The sequence below is a fragment of the Mirounga leonina genome, unplaced genomic scaffold (assembly GCF_011800145.1).
Source record: "Mirounga leonina isolate KUSES-001 unplaced genomic scaffold, KU_Mleo_1.0 Mir_126, whole genome shotgun sequence".
NCBI lineage: Eukaryota > Metazoa > Chordata > Mammalia > Carnivora > Phocidae > Mirounga > Mirounga leonina.
This window is the reverse complement of record NW_023270314.1, coordinates 23050802-23074718: the sequence shown is the minus strand read 5'-3', so window position 1 is coordinate 23074718 and position 23917 is coordinate 23050802. Positions and strand designations below refer to the sequence as shown.

The 23917-nt window shown below is 34.3% G+C and overlaps 2 protein-coding genes and 1 pseudogene across 2 annotated transcripts; all 3 read left to right on the top strand.

The window, feature by feature from the left end:
* Positions 1-412: 412 nt before the first annotated feature.
* Positions 413-1344, top strand: LOC118008447 (olfactory receptor 6C1-like). Its single transcript, XM_035001990.1, is given in 2 exon segments — positions 413-569; positions 572-1344. Coding segments are annotated over 2 exon segments (930 nt in total).
* An 809-nt stretch (positions 1345-2153) lies between these two features.
* On the top strand, positions 2154-4390 carry LOC118008994 (annotated as a pseudogene).
* A 10427-nt stretch (positions 4391-14817) lies between these two features.
* On the top strand, positions 14818-15753 carry LOC118008446 (olfactory receptor 6C3). Its single transcript, XM_035001989.1, has one exon. The coding sequence runs from the start codon at positions 14818-14820 to the stop codon at positions 15751-15753; it is 936 nt and encodes a 311-aa protein (XP_034857880.1).
* The last annotated feature ends 8164 nt before the right edge of the window (positions 15754-23917 follow it).

Below are 23917 nucleotides of genomic sequence, written 5' to 3'. Positions count from 1 at the left end.
TGCAGCCAGGAATTGGGCATACAATAGAGAACGTCAGGTGATGGGTGTTTGTGATGCAAGAACAAGCTCAGCATGACTAATTAATTAATTAGACAAGTGTTTGTTTTAAGCCTCTTATGACACTTCCAGGCACTGGACTGTGTTGCAAAGGCTTTGAGGTTCAGACTCTGTCCTAACTTTCACACACACACAATGTAGTGGAGTAGTTCACAGGAGATTTCAGCACAGATGTGTGGTGGGCCAGGAAGAATCTGTTGAAGATTCATAAAATCTCGCCTAGAGATGAAAACACATAGTATTTCAGCCAAATTCTGGCTCCACACTTCGACCTTTGCTAATTCACTCTTCGAGTTTGTTCCTTGTGTTTTCTCCTAGAGGTCTGGTAGGAGAACAACAAATAAGTGACTGAAGAATGAGAAACCACACAGAACTAACAGAGTTTATCCTCCTGGGATTGTCAGATGACCCACAGCTTCCGGGGGTGATCTTTGTCTTTCTGCTCATCACCTACATGCTCAGCATCACTGGAAATCTGACCATTATCGCCCTTACCCTGCTGGATCCTCACCTCCTTTCTTCCCCAGAAACTTCTCCTTGCTAGAGGTTTCATTCACGACTGTCAGCATACCCAGGTTCCTGGGCACCCTGATTACAGGAGATAAAACTATTTCTTTTAATGATTGCATTGCTCAGTTCTTTTTTTTTTTTTTCATTCTGTTGGGGGTCACTGAATTTTACCTCCTGGTTGCCATGTCCTATGACCATTACATTGCCATCTGCAAACCTCTGCATTACATGACCATCATGAATCCCAGAGTCTACATACTCCTTGTCTTCTCTTCATGGCTGATTTCATTCTTAATCGTATTCCCTGCACTCATGTTGCTCTTAAACCTTAATTACTGTAGATCTAATATTATTGACCATTTCACCTGTGATTATTTTCCCCTGCTGCAACTTTCTTGTTCAGACACAAAATTCCTAGAGATAATGGGGTTTTCCTGGTCTCTGTTTACTTTAATGTTCACTTTGGTAATCATAATTCTGTCCTATATATATATCATCAGAACAATTTTGAAGATTCCTGCTGCTAGTCAGAGGACAAAGGCCTTTTCCACCTGTTCATCCCACATGATTGTCATCTCCATCTCCTATGGCAGCTGCATTTTCATGTATATTAAACCCTCAGCAAAAGACAGAGTGTCTCTGAGCAAGGGAGTTGCTGTGCTAAACACCTCAGTAGCCCCCATGCTGAACCCCTTTATTTACAGCCTAAGGAACCAGCAAGTCAAGCGAGCCTTCATGGACAGGGCAAGGAAGATTCTATTTTTCTCAAGCAAATGAAATGCTGAGGTGTCACGAATTAGACACTCATAATGCAGGGCAATTTAAAATATACAAACATGAAATTTGAGCAATTTCTTCAAATCGCAGTGGCCTTCCTGTCAACCTTATTCATTACATCTTTCTAACAGCTTATAAGCACATTTAATGTATTTCCCATTCAATTGAAATAACTTCATATGCCCTTCTGGTTCCTGTTCTTCTGAACCCATTGTTAGTTGCAACTTCTTGAACAATAATTATCGTAATTCAGAAAGTTGTACTTTGAGTCTTGTTTAGGAAAACAGTTATCCCCCAGAATGGAGGATATACTGTAAATATTGATATGATATTTTCCTTACTCTATACAGAAAATATAATTTTGTGATTTTCATTGATCTTTGTCAGAAATCCCTTCAGCATCTTGCAATTTCTCTAGGAAAAAAAATTCTTCAAATGCCATATGATTTTTTGAAAGATGTGAATGCTTTCATTTAAAAACCAAGAAACATTGCTCACTAGATAAGGTGTGTTCATATAATTTATCTAATGGTTTAAAAAGCGTAGATATAATGGGGCGCCTGGGTAGCTCAGTCGGTTAAGCGGTTGCCTTTGGCTCAGGTCATGATCCCAGGGTCCTGGGATCGAGCCCTGCATCGGGCTCCCTGCTCAGCAGAGAGCCTGCTTCTCCCTCTCCCTCTGTCTGCCGCTCTGCCTACTTGTGCTCTCTCTCTATCTCTGTTAAATAAATAAAAATCTAAAACAAAAAAAGGATTAAAAAAATAATAAAATAAAAAGCGTAGATATTTAACATACATGCTTTTGTAGGCATGGTGCTAAATACATCTCCATCTTTCCAAATCCAGCTACGACTCACTAGGTATAGGTATGGCATAGGTAGGTATACAAGTAAATGCATACATACATACATATGTATACACATACCTTAGAAAGTAGTGATGAAATAGTGTCTTCGATATGTAGAATAAGTTCAATTTCTCTAATTCCATGGAATGTAAGCTCCACTTTCTGACTATGCTGAAATATTTATGTATAGCTCCTTTCCTAGTTTTGGAGTAGTTTGAAACTGGGCATGTGTCTAAATTATTTGATGCCTAAACAGTAAAATCATTTAAGTTTTGTAGAAAATAAAAGCTTCAAAACAGAGTAAAATTTTCCATTTCATATAAAATTAGAATTACATAGGTTAAAATACTCTTCCACTCATTCTACTTAAGGTATTAAGTGCCTAAAGTATTTTGGAAAGATGTACGTGTATGTATGTGTGTGTGTGAGAGAGAGAAAATGAAAGAAGAATATGGATACGATAAAGTATTCTAAATAATATAAACCATTTTTTAGTAATAGAAATATACTATAACCCTATTAGTGGTGCAACATTCCTAATGATTTCTATGCAATATATTCAACTGAGAAATATAGCACAGGAATTGATGAGAAAAAAATAAGTAATAGAAAATTGAAAGGGACTCAAAATGTAAGAGAAAACTTGTGAATGATTTCTCAATTTCATCCAATCTGAAGTATAATCTGTATGTGAAAGAAGGCAAATAGTTGACAAAGTTAGGGTTTCTATAACCTCTCAACATATACCTCCCCACTGGTAAATCAGGTGTCAGATATATCTGGCATATATAACATACCATAGGGATGAAAATGAATCTGTCAAGCCCATAGCATAATTAGCTATCAATAAATAGTAGTGATTATTATTAATATTGGTCTCTATACGTAACTGCAATAATTGTGAATAAGTACAAATTATATTTATAAAGTGGTGAGAACACCTAACTCGAGATCTACCCACTTGTATTTTTAAGGGCACAATATAGTATTGTTAACTGTAGGCAAATGTAGTACAGCAATGTTCTTCAATAATATTCATCTTCAACATCTTGAGAAGTTACTCATCTTACAGAACTGAACTTTGTACCAGCTAACAGCAACTCCCCATTGCCCACCTTGCTCCATCCCAAGACAGCCACCATTCTACTCTCCATTTCCATGAGATAGACTTCTTTTAACATCTCACATAAGTGGAATCATGCATTTTTTTGTCTTTCCACTTGTTTCACTTAGGGTAATGTCCTCCAGATTCATCAATGTTGTCTCATATCTTTAAAAGAAATAAAAATGGAAGAGAAAGAAATAAACAACCACATAATGATCAGAGTTTGTCCTGCTGAGCCTTTCTGATGATCCTGACTTCTAATTGTGATTTTACTCTTCCTATTTATCACATACATGTTATGTGGCAATGGAAACCTGATTATCATCACCCTAACTTGGGTGGGCTTTCATCTACAGACACCTACATATTTCTTAGTTAGAACTTCTCTTTATTAGAAATCTCATTTACAATTATATGTAGTCTTTGATTTCTGGGGTTAATTATCACCAGGGATAATATCATTTCCTATAACAGTTGTGCAGCCCAACTTTTCTTTATTTTCATGGGGGTATGAATTTCAAATTCTAATTGCCATGTCCTTTGGTCATTATGTTGCCATTTGCAAGCCCCTTCATTATCCAACCATCATGAACAAGAAACTCCATAACCTGTTTATGCTATGTGCACTGCTGGGCATGTTTCTGACCATTTTCCCACCCCTTATACTCCTCACCCAGCTAGATTACTGTGTTTCCAATGTCACTGAACACTTTGCATGTGGCTATCTTTCCTTTTTGCAATGGTCTCATTCAGATACATGGCTCCTAGTAGTAATTGGCTTTTTCTTTGTTTTGGTTATTTTGCTATTTACTTTGGCATTGGTGATTTTGCCCTATGTATACATCACATCTCCTAGTCAGAAGAAAAAAAAATTTTTTTTCTCTACTTGTTCTACTCACATGGCTGCCATTTCTATTTTCATATATGCTAATTCTTTTGCAAAAAAAAATCATTTACAAAAGAAGTAGCTATTCTCAATAATTCTGTTGCCCTCATGCTAAACACTTTTATGTATACCCTAAGGGATCAGAAAGGACACAAACCTTCAAAGATGTGGTCCTTGAAATACTGTTTCATACAAACAAATCAAAATGAATGAATGTTATCATGAAGATTCAATAAAAGAAAATGAAATTTAAACTAATTTGTACTATCTTCCTATATCCATGTCCCAGCTACAAGAAATGCTGAGCTCATTTGCTAAACACTCTTGATAACATGGATGTGGCTGAGTTGTGTCTTCCTTTAAAACTATCTGTAAGTTCCATGTCCGTGATTTATGATTGTGAATATAAAACCTGTCATTATGGAGGATAAATCATTTTGCTGACTATTCTGATTAATCAAAATGTTCGATCAAAAACACTAATTCCAAAAGATATATGAACCCACATTGTTCACAATAGCTAAGATATGGAAGCAATCCAAGTGTACATTGATAGATGAAAGGATAAAAATGTTGTGAGATACATATATATAATGGAATATTAGTCAGCCATAAAAAAGGATAAAATCCTGCCATTAGCAACAATATGGATTGACCTAGAGGGTGTTTTGCTAAATGAAATAAGTCAGACAAAGAAAGACAGATACCATATGATTTCACTTATATTTGGAATCTCAAAACAAAACAAAGCAATGAATAAGCAAACAAAACAGAGACAGATCCATAAATACATAAAACAAACTGATGGTTGCCAGAAGGAAGGGGTGGGGAGATGGGCAAAATGTGTGAAGGGGAGTGGAATGTACAGACTTTCAATTATGGAATAAATAAATCACATGAATAGAAGGTAAAGCGTAAGGAATATAGTCAATGCTATTGTAATAGTTCTGGATGGTGACAGATGGCAACTGCCCTTGCAGTGAGCACAGCATAATGTATGGACATCTTGAAATGCTACGTTGTACAACTGAAACTAATGTAACACTATGTGTCAACTAAACTTCAGTAAAAAACGTTTTATACTGTAATGACTTAAAGTCAATACTGTTTCAATCAACTTATTTTAAATATCTCTTTTCTCTTATTGATATAAAATTATTTTTCCTTTTAATAGTTACCTGAATCATGAAATAAATATCTATAGCACCATTGTTTTTGTGTACTATCTGTAGTGTCTGTCCAATTCTTCCCATTCAGTTAATAAACTTGGGTGCATATGTTACCACTTACAAACTATTTGAAGGTCATGTATCCTACGTTTTCTAGATATGAAGTCATGTGTTATGTCTTGTTGTATAAACTCTTCTTTTTTTTAATTGTTTTTTTTTAAAGATTTTTTATTTATTTATTTGAGAGAGAGAATGAGATAGAGAGAGCATGAGAGGGGGGAGGGTCAGAGGGAGAAGCAGACTCCCTGCCGAGCAGGGAGCCCGATGTGGGACTCGATCCCGGGACTCCAGGATCATGACCTGAGCCGAAGGCAGTCGCTTAACCAACTGAGCCACCCAGGCGCCCTGTATAAACTCTTCTTATTTTCTGCATTATTTTTTATAAAAATATGTAACATAAAGATTTTAAAGATTTTATTTATTTATTTATTTATTTATTTATTTATTTATTTATTTATTTATTTTAGAGACAGAGAGAGAGGGCGCATGAGGGTGGGGGGAGGAGCAGAGGGAGAGGGACAAGCAGACTCTGCTCTGGGCACCGAGCCTGACACAGGGCTTGATCTCACGACTCTGAGATCATGACCCAAGCCAAAATCAAGAGTTGGCCACTTAACCAACTGAGCCACCCAGGCACCCCAAGGTAGCCACTTACTCTTATGCCACCTAAAAGTTTGATAGGAATTTCATAAATAATAACTCTTATATAGAGAGCATATATTTTGTGTCATATGCAAAACAAGGTATGTTCTATACCATATCATAATTAACCTTAAAGCTATATGACAATTAGACATGATTATCCCTTTTTACCAGTGTATAAATTGATGCTTAGAAATGTTGAATGATTTGCCTAAGGTCTTGAGCTGTAACAGCCAATATAATAGCCTAATTTGAAAAACAAAACAAAACAAAGAAAAACTTGTGCTTGCTCTCTTTTATTTATTTATTTTTATTTATTTTATTAACATATAATGTATTATTTGTTTCAGGGGTACAGGTCTGTGATTCATCAGTCTTACACAATTCACAGCGCTCACCATAGCACCTACCCTCCCCAATGTCCATCACCCAGCCACCCCATCCCTCCCACCTCCCTCCACTCCAGCATCCCTCAGTTTGAGAGTCTCTTACGATTTGTCTCCCTCTCCGGTTTCATGTTGTTTCATTTTCCCCTCCCTTCCCCTATGATCCTCTGTCTTGTTTCTCAAATTCTTCATATCAGTGAGATCATATGATACTTGTCTTTCTCTGATTGACTTATTTCTAGTTCCATCCACGTCATTGAAAATGGCAAGATTTCATTTTTGATGGCTGCTTAATATTCCATTATATATATATATGTATATGCATATATATATGCACACACCACATCTTCTTTATCCATTCATCTGTTGATGGATATCTAGGCTCTTTCCATAGTTTGGCTATTGTGGACATTGCTGCTATAAACATTGGGGTGCAGGTGCCCCTTTGGATCACTACCTTTGTATCTTTGGGGTAAATACCTAGTAGTGCAATTGTTGGGTCATAGGGTAGCTGTATTTCAACTTTTTGAGGAACCTCCATACTGTTTTCCAGAGTGGCTGCACCAGCTTGCATTCCTACCAATAGCGTAGGAGGGTTCCCCTTTCTGAGAATCCTCACCATTTGTCATTTCCTGACTTGTTAATTTTAGCCATTCTGACTGGTGTGAGGTGGTATCTCATTGTGGTTTTGATTTGTATTTCCCTGATGCCGAGTGATGTTGAGCATTTTTTCATGTGTCTATTGGCCATTTGGATGTCTTCTTTGCAGAGATGTCTGTTCATGTCTTCTCTCCCCATTTCTTGACTGGATTATTTGTTCTTTGGGTGTTGAGTTTGATAAGTTCTTTATAGATTTTGGATACTAGCCCTTTATCTGATATGTCATTTGCAAATATCTTCTCCCATTCTGTCGATTGTCTTTTGGTTTTGTTGACTGTTTCCTTTGCTTTGCAAAAGCTTTTTATCTTGATGAAGTCCCAATAGTTCATTTTCGCCCTTGCTTTCCTTGCCTTTGGCGATGTTTCTAGGAAGAAGTTGCTGCGGCTGAGGTCAAATATATATTTGAAATTCTGTAAGGACTTGCAAATTTTGCATAGCTTTTACTATAATAAGAACAATTTTACTGGTGTTTTTACTCACCTTATCTTAGCTGCACATAGTTATATTATTATAGTCTAGTCAAGAAGGGTACTAACTCTTAATATAATACTTAGCATATAAATTAGAACTTTAATCAATCAAAACAAGAAACTCTTCAACTGCCATTGCTGGTAAGCAATAGAGTAAACAGGAAAAACAGTATTATGTGTAATGTACTAACAGTATTATGGTACCAAAATTTTCTCACTAGGAGGCAGATTAATAATAATGGAATCAAGGAATGGACTTAGTACAATGTGGTAGATTACCAGTTTTAAAAAATGTCATGGTGTAGAGATGCATTTAGTCAAGATCTACATTAGGAAATAAGATTTGAGGTTGCTCATCTCTGTCTGAAAAATAATGTCAAGGAAAACAAACTTCACACTTAGTGTGGTTGTTTCCTTGTTGGAGGTTTTTTTTTCATGTCACACTGGACACTGCCCCCAGGATTTCCTTATGTCGCTGTTTTATATGTTAGTAGTTTATGTATATTCCTATTCTGACAATTTTGATTCACTGAATTAATCCCCTTGAGTGAGTGGCAGAGAGTATAGACATAGTATTAAGTACTTGTACAAGTTAAATCTGTGTAGAAACCATGCCAAAGAATTTTAAAACACTTTCTGATATTTTTCTCTCTTTTATATAGTTGGTTCTTTCTTACTCTCTACAGTTAAATAACTATATTCCCCGTGGGAAAAAAATGGGAAAGATAAGACAAAATGTCAATAATAGAATATATACTTGTTCAATGGCAAAGGAAGGTTATCAGAAATGCTGGCTCCTCTAGATGACAACGATGGAATTTGCTAATATTTTACTATTCCAGCCATTCTGTGTTTGCGAACCTTTATGAAAAGCAGAATGAAGTTAGGCATATAGAAGGTATTCAAAGTCTCTCAAACCTTATCATTGGTTCATTATTTAGCTCAACTTTTAATCACCTTAAATGGAATGTATTGGGGTTATAATTTGCAACTGTTTATATCAAAAAGTATAAAAATAGGATAGTATTTTTTTTATTATATCAATATAGTCATTTGCAGTTAAAGAGAGAAAGTAACTATGTCTCTATCTGTGTGTTTCCAATAGGCTATGTGGTATTCTGTTTAAGAGAACAGACTTTAATTTCACATTATATTTGACACTTGCTAGCTATATGAATTTATGTAAGGTACATAGCCGCTCTGAGCCTCAGTTCTTCATTTGGGAGCAAAGATAAAGTCTACTAACTCTGTTATAAGAACTAAATGAGATAAATAAAAAGTCCTTAAATATTACTGAAATAAATAATGATTTTGTTAAACCACAACAACAGTGAACATCCTTCCCAAAGTTAGGAATTAATTCCAACTAAAAGAAAAGTAAAATAAATAAAACAGCTATTCGTATGTCCAAGTAAGTGCCACATAAATTATAGAGCATGAGGTTTTGACAGTTGATATTCAGCATAAACCCCTACATATATGTGTGTTACTATTTCTGAAAATACTATTAAATGTGATTTGGTGATCTCTTTTTTCCTTGATTTGTTTCTATATGCAATTGTATGAATTTCAAAAAACTGAATCTGCTTATCTTCGTTGAAATGAAGAAATATAAAAAATTCAGATTGATTCAGGTAAATAGTCATCTAAAATAATTATGAAGAAGAGTAAAAGACAATTCCAAAAAAAACAATTCTTCCAACCACTCAGTGGGATCAACCTTGGAGATTTTGTCTCATGCAAGCAGAGGGAAAGTTTCACACAAGCTCTAGTTAATTTGTCAAGAATGAATAAGCAGTGCCTGAAGTGTATTTCAATGCAATTATGAAACTGAGCTAGATGTTGCCCATAACATTAATTAAATTATTTTCCTTTTCTCTAATATATTAAGCATGAGTAACTTTACTAAACATTTTAATAAAGGAAAAAGAAACAGGGTAACATGATCAGAAAGCAAACTGCTTTGGAGATACTCTCTGAACATATTTTTTAAATGACTTTTAATAAGGTTTAACCAAAGAATAGCTAAATCAGTAAATAAATAAGATTAAAAAACTAGACTTTCAAAATCAATGCATTACTAAGGGAGACTTCCACCCAGCAAAATGATATCTATCATTATTTTAAATTTTTTTAAATTTAAAACACCTGAAATGAAATGGAACAGTCAAAAGGTCCCCTCTCAGATTGTCAAAGGAACAGAGCCTATATACTTTTTTAAATAGAGTCCTTTGTCTAACCTCGAGCATCAGTGAAATTTCCAATGACTAGTTTATCAGAAGATCACTGTTAATATTTACTTGATAGTAAAGATTTTAGAAGGGTAGGACATCAACATGTTTTAAAAACAAAAGCCCTGAAGATGTTTTCTGGCTTTCTTATTTTTTTATTTATTTTTTTTTAGGATTTTATTTATTTATTTGAGAGAGAGAGAGAGCAGGAGAGGGGGGAGGGTCAGAGGGAGAAGCAGACTCCCTGCCAAGCAGGGAGCCCGATGCGGGACTCAATCCCGGGACTCCAGGATCATGACCTGAGCCGAAGGCAGTCGCTTAACCAACTGAGCCACCCAGGCACCCTCTGGCTTTCTTATTTAGCCACTGTTCAGTATTATTTTTTAATTTCAATTTTAAATGACTCGGTGAATCTGTCTCAGGAATCCTTAGAAGGCAAGTCAGAATTAATTGTTTGAAAGGAGTGGAAGGAAATGTGTATCTTAGTAGCATAAGCCATTACACTGAACTGGAATAAATATAATTAAATATATATTTAGTTGGTGAGATAACCAAATGAAGCAGAATTATTCTGAGATCTTAAATGCTGTAATTGAATGGTACATCCAAGTGAAATTTAACCTAAGGGCAAAAAGAATAGCTTAAAAATTTTTTAATTGTTCCTAGGTAGGAATATCATGGATGGTATTGCTGTCACTGTTACTCTAATGCTGTTGTATGTGCAGTGTGAGGAAAAGAAGCAAATGAGGATTAATGTTATATTACAATCTTATCTAATTCTATTCATAGTCAGGGCTCTCATCATGAGATAAAGAAAATATAAATGTATAAAAGGTAAAGGGGGTTTCATAAAAATACTGTAGTCCCAAATTTGAATGATACATTGAAATTGCACTCATAGACATTTTACTTGAAAAAAAAAAAATATGTGTTTGCTGGTCCTGTCCACTGAAAATACCTAGAAAGGATGATCAAACTCATAGTATTTATCACAGCTAGTGCCCAGTTTCTTACCTTGATTCACCATTTCCTAACCAATGTAAGAAGGCTTCTTTGGAGAAATGACTCAGTCCAGTTCTAATACAGAAAAGTGTAGCATGAGCCTGGAAACCCTTGTCCTACAAGATGGGAAGGAAACAATCAAGAAGAAAAGTGTACAGTCCAAGAGAGAAGGGTCTACCCCAGAGCTAAAGCACTCCAAAGAGAGAGTGATGCCAATTTCAATCTCTTTTGAAATATTATGTCAATCACTAATGTGACCTACAACAAATATATAATTTATAGAGCTATGTATTCCTAAAGATACCAACAAAAATATACTAGAGAACCAACTCTGACTACTGAATAAAAATAAAGTAGGCGTTCATCTGCGCTTTTTCGTATAAACTGTAACAATGAATAGGCAAATGGTAAATGACAGATTAAGAACAGCACATAATGAATTAAAGGATCCAGCCATTGATCAACAATGGTAGTGAAGAATAAAAATGGAAGACAACTAAACATGTATCTCCTATTGAAAGTTGCAAAAAAATTCCCAAACTTAAATTTTTGCAAAAAAAGTTCCCAAACATAAACGTGGATTAAGCCCTGAATCTAAACAACAATTACAGGAAATCATGGGAATGAGCATGCAGTCAAGTGAGCATTACTGCACACGTGCCCTCCATGAATATAAGAGAGTTTCTTATTGCCTATTAATTGGGCTTTTAGGGTAAAAACATGACACCATTTAATTCTTGCAATGAAACTGATCTACAAGACTACCATATTATATACTTAAAATTGCTGAGAGGGTAAATCTTAAATGTTCTCACTACAAAAAAGAAAGGGTAAATATATAAGTGATAGATGTGTTAACTAACCCTATCATGGTAATCATTTCACAATACACAAGTGTATAAAATCAATCTGCACTCATACCCCAATGATGTTATATCTCTTCAAATTTACACAATGTTATATGTCAATTATATCTCAATAAAGCTGAAAAAAATATAAATGAAGTGGACAAGGGTATCACTCCCTATAATATAGAGCCACATCAGTCAAAATGTTCCTCTACTGAGTGTTCCTTTACTAGGTTAAATAAACACAGTATATACTGTCATAAATTTGAGTTTCTTCCATTTTTCTCCCCACTCTATTCTAATTCCCCTCTTCCAGTAAGTAATTTCCAAAAAATCTTGCATTCCAATTGTGATTTACTTCTGTATTGGTAACTATGTCATTATCTGATTACACAAACTGACAATTGTATTTTTTATGTTAAATGTATATCTTGTTATTTTATTTAGATATATAACACTTATTTAATATTAACTAGTTATGATATAATATGTATTATTAGTTTATATAATTATATAACAAATAACAAATTACATAACAAAAAGCCTTATTTTAACTGATTACATATAATATAATTTTTATTATCAAAATATTTGGGAAACATAAAGAATTACATTAAAAAATAATAATAATTCACTATCCAGAATTTCAAATAAACAAAATATTAGTATTTGGTGATATTTCTCATTAGAATATTAAAGATAATGACAAATAAATATAAAGGCCAAGTTGAAAAATAAGATGGGCAAATTGACAATGCAATTAAATATTGCTATTGTAATGAGGGTTAAATTAACGTGTGTATTGGTATTTTTTTTAAATGTGACCACAATATGTGCTTTGTAATAGTTATTATTAACTCAGAATTATGAAATAACCTTGCTTCTCAATGCTTCAACACCAACAAAGCTTAAGGATAAATAAAAAGGATATATTTAGAAAAATTTATATTTCCAGATGATTAAATATAAATTAGATTGTGAGTTTATTTTTGTAAGAAAGTAGGTTTCACAATAGTTTTTTATTACTCATAAAATATTAAGGAATTATGATTAATGGAAGTAATCATCTTGTAGAAGTCAACATTTTAGGTCCTCTGTGGGATACAAAGATGAACACAACCATTTTCAAGGGAGATTCACTATAGAGAAGAGTTAAAAGGCTACTGAGAAATGCAAGGATGGCTTCCAGAAATCCCTCATGGTCTGTAATATAGCACAGATCGGGCCTGGACTTGGCCTTGTTCCCAGGAGATCAATGAACAACTTTCTTTTGAGGTCAAAACAAGTAGACTTGGAAAATTTCAGCTATAAGCCCAAGCAGAGGAAAGCCATTCTAGTTTAAGAATCTGCACTCATACCCCAATGATGTTATATCCCTCTCAGTCCTCTCTCTAAATAGTGCTTTCTTAAATTTTTAGATCAACATTATTGAATAGGACTACCATATTATTTCCACATTTTTTAAGTTTTCTGGCATTTCATTTTTATTTCCTGAACTGTTTTCCTTTGAGTCATCAAAGGAAACCTAATCTAATCAAATAGAATTTGATTAGAGTGAACTTTGCTGGAGCCTGGCAGAGAAGCGATGATTTGCATTCTATTCTTCACAGCGCAAATTTGACTGTTTTAAAATATAAACAAGGTAACTGTCATAAATTTAACAATCAAAATCTACGGCACAGGATCTGGTAAGCGCTGTGAATTGTGCAAGACTGTTGAATCTCAGATCTGTACCTCTGAAACAAATAATGCCAATATATGTTAAGAAAAAAAAAAAAGAAGAAGAAGAAGGTAGCGGGAGGGGAAGAATGAAGCGGGGGATATCGGAGGGGTGGACGAACCATGAGAGACGATGGACTCTGAAAAACAAACTGAGGGTTCTAGAGGGGAGGGGGGTGGGAGGATGGGTTAGCCTGGTGGTGGGTATTGAGGAGGGCACATTCTGCCTGGAGCACTGGGTGTTATGCACAAACAATGAATCATGGAACACTTCATCTAGAACTAATGATGTAATGTATGGGGATTAACATAAGAATAAAAAAGAAAAAAGAAAAAAGAAAAAGGGAAAAAAAAAATCTACAGCACAGGATATCCAGCACAGCTGGGAATTACCTGAATATGTTAGTACAAATAGACGACATTTTCTTGTATGTTTCTGAAATGTCCTTATGGATCACTATTCTCATATAAAAGATAAGTGTGAGGCAGAATTACAGGAGAACCAATTTTTTTTTCATAAAGCTAATAGCTCAGAAAGAAGAATGTTCAAATGGAAAATGCACTGGACAACAATCTGGGTGACCCAGCTGCTAATATCTGAGGCAAGTAGCTACTTTCCCAATTTGTGCTTCAGTGTAAAATAAAAAAAAAGATGCATGTCCCTTTAAGCTCAAAAATAAAAATATTTTTGTAGCAAGTCACAGGAGATATCAAACATTAATGATTTTGATGGAATTACAAGAAAAAACAATAAGCGAGTAAGTGAATATGTTCTCTATTAAAAAAATAATAAGGCTATTAACTCTCTCATACAGTAAATATATACGTAATATACTACTATATAATATGTATATAACATTCTCATACTATTTTAAAACTACGCCCCAAAATATTAATGTATAAAATAAAATTAATAAATAGATAGTAATTTATTTGCTAAGAAAATCATTAATTGATTTCTTATGTCATAAGATGTATAAAAGTTGTTACTTTAGCTGTCTTTCACTTTTACCTTGTGATGGAATTAAAAGCATTCATTTCTGTTTTTAGGTGGTGGTATAACTAGTAAATACTTAACAAAAGAAAGAAAAAGGCACATTTTTAAAATTTTTCAAACATTATGTAATGATTTACATAAGTTGGACAGAGCAAGAAGTACTGACTTTATCATTTCTCAATAATGTGAGTTATTGTATGAAGATTAACAAACTTTTCCTGCTACATTTCAAATAAGAAAACTGGTAAATAAAGCAAAGCTCACAAATATGTACTACAACCAAATGCAAACAAGAGGATTAAAGGAAAATAAGATCAGCATGGACTATAGAATATATTTTAGAATTGTATCAATGATGGTGATATTGATCATCATGAATTACACCTTTCATGTCCTCCCTTTAATTCTCTCGCCACCTAAATACCTTTAAAAGAAGAAACGGAGAGAGAGAAATGAACCACACAGCGATCACAAAGTTTGTCCTGCTAGGCCTTTCTGATGATCCTGATCTTCAGATTGTGATTTTCCTCTTCTTATTTATCACATACTTATTAAGTGTCACTGGAAACCTGACGATCATCATCCTAATCTTGGTGGACCCTCATCTACAGACACCAATGTATTTCTTCCTCCAAAACTTCTCTTTCTTAGAAATCTCATTTACAACTGTGTGTATTCCTAGATTTCTGGGGGCAATTATCACCAGGGATAAGACTATTGCCTATAACAACTGTGCAGCCCAACTCTTTTTCTTTATTTTCCTGGGGGTGACAGAATTTTACATTCTAACTGCCATGTCTTATGACCGCTACGTTGCCATCTGCAAGCCCCTTCATTACACCACCATCATGAACAGGAAGCTCTGCACCCTGCTTGTGCTCTGCGCGTGGCTGGGTGGGTTCCTGACCATTTTCCCACCCCTTATGCTTCTGCTCCAGCTGGATTACTGTGCTTCCAATGTCATCGATCACTTTGCATGTGACTATTTTCCCCTTCTACAACTGTCGTGTTCGGATACATGGCTCCTAGAAGTAATTGGCTTTTACTTTGCTTTGGTTGTTTTGCTATTCACTTTGGCATTGGTGATTTTATCTTATATGTATATTATCAGAACGATTTTGAGAATCCCATCTGCCTGTCAGAGAAAAAAGGCTTTCTCCACATGTTCCTCTCATATGATTGTCATTTCCATTTCTTATGGAAGCTGTATATTTATGTATGCTAATCCCTCTGCAAAAGAAAGGGCATCATTGACAAAAGGAGTAGCTATTCTCAATACCTCTGTTGCCCCCATGCTCAACCCCTTCATTTACACTCTGAGAAACCAGCGAGTAAAACAAGCCTTCAAAGATGTGGTCCATAAAGTAGTATTTTCTTCAAGTAAATGAAATATTTCTTCTGGGCGGGGGGATGAAGGACACTGTAAAGAGTAACTAAGTAAAATCCTGAAATTCCTAAATATCTGTATCGGTATGCTTCTTCTTATAGTCTCTTATATGCCACATTATAGTTAATTAAATATTTTCCCTGCTCATTTCTTCCAATTCTATACCCAAGTTTCTCCAATGTTTTGTTAATTGACTTATTTTAAAATGTGGTAAACTTTATTTCTCCTACAAAATTTTGTGGAAATGGAATGTATTTCTATAAGACATACTCTATAGCACAATGTGGAAAATACTTTTAATTCTGATAATAAATTCCCTAAAAGGTACATATAGTTTCAAATTAGTGTGTGATTTCTTGTGTGTTTTCAAAAGGTTCATTGGTGACCTCTTAATATTTTAAAAATCTACACTTCCTATATTATTGTATATTAAATTCAGTTCTTAGAAATAATAAGCAGTTGCGATTTGCACTTTAAATGTAGAGCTTTATATTTTGTGAAATTTAGTGCATATTACAAGATAAATATTGATCATGATACTGAGTACTATTTATAGAATTTCCATGTTCTCTATCATTTCTTTAAAAAATATTTATATTTGGGGTGCCTGGGTGACTCAGTCAGTTAAGCGTCTGCCTTTGGTTCAGGTCATGATCCCAGGCCCTGGGATCAAGTCCCGCATCGGGTTCCCTGCTCAGCAGAGAGCCTGCTTATCCCTCTCCCTCTGACTACCGCTCTGCCTACTTGTGCTCTCTCTCTCTGTCACTCTCTCTGTCAAATAAATAAATCTTTAAAAAATATGTTTATACTTGTTAAAGATTTGAAACAAATACAATAAAACTAAAACACATGCCACTTGCCTGATTCATTGAGCATCTTATTACAGAAAATTTGTCAGATGTGCCTATATTTCTCTAGACTGCTAAGAAGGATTTTGTTTCTTGATTGGAGCATTTTTCTCTGTTTCTTCATGTTCCTTGTACCTTTTGCTGATAGGTACACATTTGAAAAACATTTGAAAAACAACCGTCTCTCAGTCTTGTAAACCTGGGTTTGTGCAGAGGAAGACCATCACCCTTCAATCCAGCTTCAGTCCACAAAATTTTGGGGGCCTCTCAAACCTTTTCCAAGGATGTGTCTTCTCAGACTTCCATGGGGATATTCCCAATTAGAAGATTTTGCCCACTTTCTTATTTTGATGGAGTTTGTAATCTCTTGCTCGCTCTGTTTCTGTCTGTGTTAACTCAGGTCCTTGAGGTAACATCTTGCCATCCAGATCCTTTTTGTTCTCAGCAGCCTACAATCTAGACCTAGAATATGTCAAGTGCCTTAAGATAACAAACAAATGTTTTTATTTTACCTTCACTATTCCTTCTGTAATGCTCTTCGTTACTTTATGTAGATCTGACTTTGTGAACTATATTATTTTCCTCCTTTTTAAAGCATTTCTTTTAACAATTCCTTCAAGCCTTGATACTGACAACACATATATTTAATTTCTGTTTGTCCAAAGAATTCTTTATTTTTTTTTTATTGTCAACTCTCTGCTTATCTTTCCCTTCTGTTCTTGCATTCCATCTACTTTATCCACTAGAGCCCTTATCATATTAATCAGAGTTGTTTCAAATTTCCAGTCTTATCATTCTAACACCTCTGCCATGTCTGGTTCTAAATCATTCTCTGCCTCTTCAAAAAAAATGTTTTGCCTTTGTTTTGCTTGTACTGTTTTCTTGACACCCAGACAGGATGCACTGGGTAAGAAGAACCAGAGCAAGTAGACCTTGAGAAATGTGATGGTCAGGCATAGGGAGAGGGAAGCTTTCTATAGTCCTATGGTTAAGGCTCAGTCTCTTAGTGAGCCGAGGCCTCTGGGCTGTGAACTTCATGTATGTTTCTCAGCTTTTTCTCCCCACTTAAGTAGAAGGAAGTTTAGAGTGGGCTGGAGTTGGGTATTTCCCTTCTCCCACATGGAAGGCTAGAGGATAGTCTAGCTGGGTATTGCCTTGTCCGGGGTCAGTTAAGCTCTATAGTGTCCCAGCAGATTAGGCTCTGGTCAGCTATATTTCTGTGAGGGCTGGCTCTCTTAAGAACACAGCACTCTCATGGATTTCAAAATGGTCCCTTTCCTCTTCCCCTGAAGCACAAGGTGATTTTTCTGACATTACCCATCTGAATCTGGTTGAGCTCTTGGAAGTAAATCTCACAATATGGTGGAGGTCTCATATATCTTGGTCCCCCCAGAGCTTTTAATTCTGTGAGTTTCCTCACTGAGCCTCCACAAATAGTCAGTTATACTTCAGGTTTTCCTACTCTAGCACTGAACCCTATGGCAGTTTCTGCTCATGAGCCTCTGCTCCCTGAAACCTTCACTTCTTGGGTTTATCTGTCTGATTTTCAATCTTGAGGGCAGGGATTTGCCTGCTCTAAGGATCTAAAACAGTTGATTTTTCAGGCTGTTCATCTTTTTTCTTATTGTTAGACCCAAGTGGTGACTTGCGACTTCTTATATGAAGAACTGCAAACTGAAGGTGTCATATGTCTTAGAACACATTATTTTTCTGTTTAATCTCACATTTCTATATGTTCATTGCATTAATATTGATCTGTCTCAAGCTACTCCTTCTTACAGAAACAGAGAGTTCCACATATTATGTTTTATTTAATTTGTTAAAAATTTGCATTGTTAAACCCATTTTAGGAATGAAGAAAGAAAGGCCTTTAACAATTTTCTAATCTGACAACGTGAATAGATAACAAAGCTTGAATTTAAACCTATCCCTCTTGGATCTAAAACTCCATTAAAAAAAATCCTTGCTGTATACTGCCTCCCATTGATATTCTTGTATATTATAGGCACTTATGTATCAAACTAAAAATATTTTTTGGATGTTTTAAAGCCCTGAAAGTAACAAACTTATGCATATATGAAAATTTTAATAGAAATTAAAGATATCTGTTAAAATATCTCTTTTTATAGATATGCTGGTTATACTGATTAGCTGTGATATGAACAATTAGATCATCACCCTCAAATTACTTTGATCACATAATTTATTAAATGCTGTGGTTGAATCAGAATAATTTAGAATATTTAACAAACAAAGAATCACCATTTGGGGGCAGCTTTTGGTGAATATGTGACTTAACAGAAAAGTCAGAAAAAGTTGAAAGTACACTTTTGTATAATTTCATATTCGAAAAATGACTAAAAAATAATGGATCAATAGTCTATATTACTTGGTATAATGGAGTAAATTTGCTGATTAAAAAATGGCTTGGTGTACTAAAAAAAGTTCTGAACTGAGAGACAGGTTACTTTATTTATAACTTTCAGCATATTTTCTCTCATTTGCTTGACCTTGATTTTTTGTAATCGTGTAGCAATGGAAATCTTATCTATTTTGATTCCATTTTATCCACAGTCTTTGTATACTAGTTAAAGATAGCAGATCCTCGAAAGATACTTGTTGAAGGAAAAAAATAGTGATTGATTCAACAGACTGCTTTTTTTGTCATTTCTGAAATGAAACAGAAAGAAATCAGAATTGTAAAATCCTGCCAAGTTCCTAGAATTTATGTTTCCATTCATTATGGGGTTAAACTTAGCACATCTTTCAAATGGAAAGGGGACTTTCTGGGTAGTAGATGCTTCTCCAGAATTAACACCATTAGTATGATAGGAGAATGACTTCAAGTGATTCTTGGAAAAGTTTGAATAGTTCAATGAATATTTAATCCATAGTTTTTCTTGCCTTTCAATGGGAAATCACTGAGCACTGAACTCTATCCCATTCTTTTTATTGTTCTATATTCAGTGTTTTTGAATAATGTATTTGATACCTACCAGCTTGGAGAGCCACTTTTATGGAGACATTTTAGTATATGATAAAAATATAATGTTTTCATATAAGATTAAGTTGTCCCAGTATTTTACTCAGCAAAAGAAGAAGTGGGAGCCTCTATTCTTGAGAGAAATCCTGACAGGAAATTCAGGAAACCTCTCCCAAAAACTTTGCATATTTAGTTATTTTCTCATTTAGATCATATGCAAAATATTCCATATGCTTTTGGCTTACTTCTTATGCCCTTTCTATCTCTTTGGGCATTATCCCAAAAGTTTCTCATTCCAATATCGGTGCAACTGAGGATAACATTTATAATCCTTAGTGTATTTTCCTCAAGGCCCTTGTTGGTACATTTGATTCACTGGAGTATTTGCTGTGAGACATGGGCATGTATGGTAAATAAAACATATGCTTTATGCAGGGGAAAATCTATATAGAATCTTTGTCCAGAAAGGCCCAAAGTAACTCCAAATCTAACTTCTCTTCACTATTTTGGCTCCCATAGCTGCAAAGGAAAATGTGTAAAAGAATATTAGCTACAGAAATAAAGTAACTGCAATGTATTGGGAAAGACTGATTTTAAAAATACTGAATCTCTTCACCTAAAACTGAAATAGTTGTCAATTTGCTTTTTCTTATCATCTCAACCAGCTGATGCAGTCATTTGTGTGACAAATAGAGGTAAGATTGTAAAGTTGAAGCCAATGAAAAATCTTAGCACTCATTAATGCTTAACTCAACTTTTCATCGGAATACATAGAATAATCTGGTTTTGTTATGTTATCTGTATTTATCAAGGATTATGAAAAATGAGCATGTTACATTTCCTGTTTGTCATAATAATTTATTCCTCTATTAATTTTCAGAAAATTATTGTCTCTGAATTTGATCTTCCTCATTGAATACAGGTTTAATAAGTAGTACATGCTCTGGTTTCAGGCAGAAAGAGTTAGGAATTCCAATTCTACTACGAACTAACTTATGATGTCTGATCTAGTTTATGATAATCTCTTTCATTGTCAGTTTCTTCATATTAACATAGATAACTCATACCGAGTAAATGAGATAAGTGCGTACAGTCTTTCTTTGTCTCTTAAATGAGTGCCCTCAAAAATGGTTTTTGGTGCTTAAAGTGGGGCTGTATTCCTCAAACGTGTTCATTGATGTTATTTGGGGGAAAATAAAGATAATAAAAACCACTGTCTGGCAGTACATTTTATACAAATTTTGTATAATTTAATTTTACTTTTTTTTTAATTAACACTCATGATTATTCCATGAAATATTATTCCCATTTTTTAAATGAAAGAAAAGCTAAAATTCAGAGACAGTAAGTAACTTGTCCAAAGTCACAATACTATAATGTGACTGAGTTGCATTTTTAATCCATTTCTCTTTGAAAGCAAAGCCCACAAGTTGCCCCAATATCATTCATTATAAATAAATATTAAGTCCTGATGTCATATGTTTTTTAAGAATTCCTTTCCTTTTTAAGTTAAAAATTATCCTCAAATATAGATACCTAGTTTACAAACTGAGATAATCAGGATATAAGTAGAATATCTCTATGAAAACCTACAGATTTTGAGAGTAATTTACATGATTACTGCTTTTCCTTCATTATTCCTATTCTTACTGGTTGGTGCTTTGATCTGACTTGGAATTCAAACTCCCCCTTTTTATTAGGAAAAAAACAAGGTAATTTTTTTTTCCAGGGACTCAGGGAAACAAGATTCTGAACCAATTTTAGAAACACTCTGAGGCATTACTAAAGTAATAATCTGAAAAAAAAACCTAAATTGGTTCTTCATGAGATTTTTTTGTATTCAGTCACCATGAAGTTCTTGCATGACATTAGTTGTCAACAAACATAGTCAGGAATGGAGTGAATCATTCCAGAAAAAAAATTAGTGGCTCTTACAAAACCGAACTGTTATTCAAAATATCACATTAAACCAATATTCTGTTCTCTTCTTTGACAAATTAGCCTAACATATAAACCTAGAAACCAAGAAAAAGAGTGTCAAGTGAGAGAGAAAGATAGAGAATTGGAAAACTGTGTACTAATTTATAGGTGCAAATTTCCTCGAATATATGTGTTCTTTAAGGAGTTTTAAGAAGAGAGAATTTAGCACACAGAATTAAAGAATTCTCTCTCTTTAAATTAAGAAGAGAGAATGCAGAATGATAATGTTAGTTTCCCATTATATTGTTGAACCATGGGGCTTTTTACTGCTTCTTCTAATTATTACAAAAATAAGGAAAACAATCTCTTCATCTTTAGTAGGCCTCTAAAAATTGTTGTTTCTTTAAATTAGACAATCTGGGGAATGATATTGTTCTTTTTTCAAAATTCATATGGAATGGCAGAAGAGTCCTAAAAATCATTTCCAGTTATTTTATTTAACACAATAGTAAGTACCTCTTTATAGAATATGTTAATTTTTACTTTCAATGAATGACACACGTGATTCAAGAATTAGATATCCATGACAGAGTAGAATTCATTGAAAAGAAAAGGACAAATGGGACTACAAAGCTTGTGAACATAAGTTACATGTGACTAGGTAAAGGAAACGTGGATAGGTAGTTAGGAAGGAAAGCTTGAAATGATGTTTTAGAGTCTTGGATATATTTTTCATCACTCTACCAAAAACATCACAGAAATAATTTACAGATCAAAGAGTGTACACACAGTGTTAATTATAGAGGATTGTTCATTGAGAACAATGACTTTTATGATTGAAATATCCATCATACACTTGAATTGCCATAAGTTTGTTTACAAACTATGTCATTATGATGTCTGTTTCTCTTATAAGTGCTCTTCAGCCTGTTTCCTCCAGTCCTTGAGAAATAGCAAAAGAAATGTTCATTTCTTGTGACTCTCACATGCTTTCCCAGTAGGCACTATCCATCTCAGCTGGAATTTGCCTTAAATAATCAACAGCAATATTTTTTGCTAAACAGTGAAGTGAAAAGAGAACTCAGGCAAGTAAGGGGAAAAAAGAGCAAGAAATTTCACAGTATTATGATGCATTATATACCAATAATCAACAATTCTACATCTTGAAACTAAATATCCTATTGCAAAACTTCTCTCATGATACTAAATTGAACACTTTACTATTTAATGAGAATGCACAGAATGAGGGATATGATAATGGACTGGTTTGATTTATTGAGGAAAATTCAGCTTCACTTTAAAATACATTATATTATTATTGTTATTATTATTCAGGAAAAAATATAAAGGGATTTCATGTACTGTTTCATCATATACTCCAAGGTGTTGACAAAATAAAGCTTCTATAACTGAATGCTCATGTAGATAAAAGGAAAAATATAAAACTATAATATGGGATTGAAAGCAGAATTCATATATAAAGAGTAATACTGGGTGCCTAGGTGGCTCAGTTGGTTGAGCAGCTGCCTTCGGCTCAGGTCATGATCCTGGAGTCCCAGGATCGAGTCCCACATCGGGCTCCCTGCTCAGCGGGGAGTCTGCTTCTCCCTCTGATCCTCCCCCTCTCATGCTCTCTGTCTCCCATTCTCTCTCTCTCAAATAAATAAATGAAATCTTAAAAAAAAAAGAGTAATACTAACAACATTTAGATAGAAGAAACTCTGAAGGAAAAAATGTTTGGTAAAATAATTTTAGATATAAATACATTGGTTTCCTTAGCCCATGAATATGTAGATGCAGTCTACTAAATTTCTACCCTGCCTTCTCTCAACTCTGTACTCTTTAAAGTCTGAGGACATTGTGTCAAAGAATTCATTAACTGTGGCTTCAGGTGAGGCATAGGAGGTTGGAAAAGAAGAGTGTGAACCAGAGAGAAAACTTGGGAATTTTGTCATAATGTTGAAAATTGAACTTCAGTGACTCAAATTTTGGTCACATCCCCATTTGAGTGACCTTTCTCCAAACACATCGTCTTTTCTATGTTATACTACTAAATAATAATACAGGGAATTATGTGACAGAAATGAGGAAATGAGACAATTTCTAGTTGGAAGAAGGACAAAGATTTTCCCAATGGGAAGGGAACCCTTCAGGGAATTACTCTTAAGAGTCAACAGGCAGCATTTCTATTCCAGTTATCAAACATTCAGAAAAACCTAGGTTAAAATTCCTGTTCTTCTCATTGAGGGTACGTAATGTGGATGAGATTTTTAAAAATATTTTTAGATTCAGTTCCCAAAATGAGAAATAAGGATTTTATGAAGAAACATTCTATGTAAAACACAGAGTGTAGCACATGGTAAAAATTTACTTTAAACATGTTACCTACTTTTATTAAGTTGTCTTAAAGATCT

Excerpts from the sequence above, each read along its gene's own strand:
- LOC118008446 (XM_035001989.1), top strand. The coding sequence starts at position 14,818 with ATGAACCACACAGCGATCACAAAGTTTGTCCTGCTAGGCCTTTCTGAT.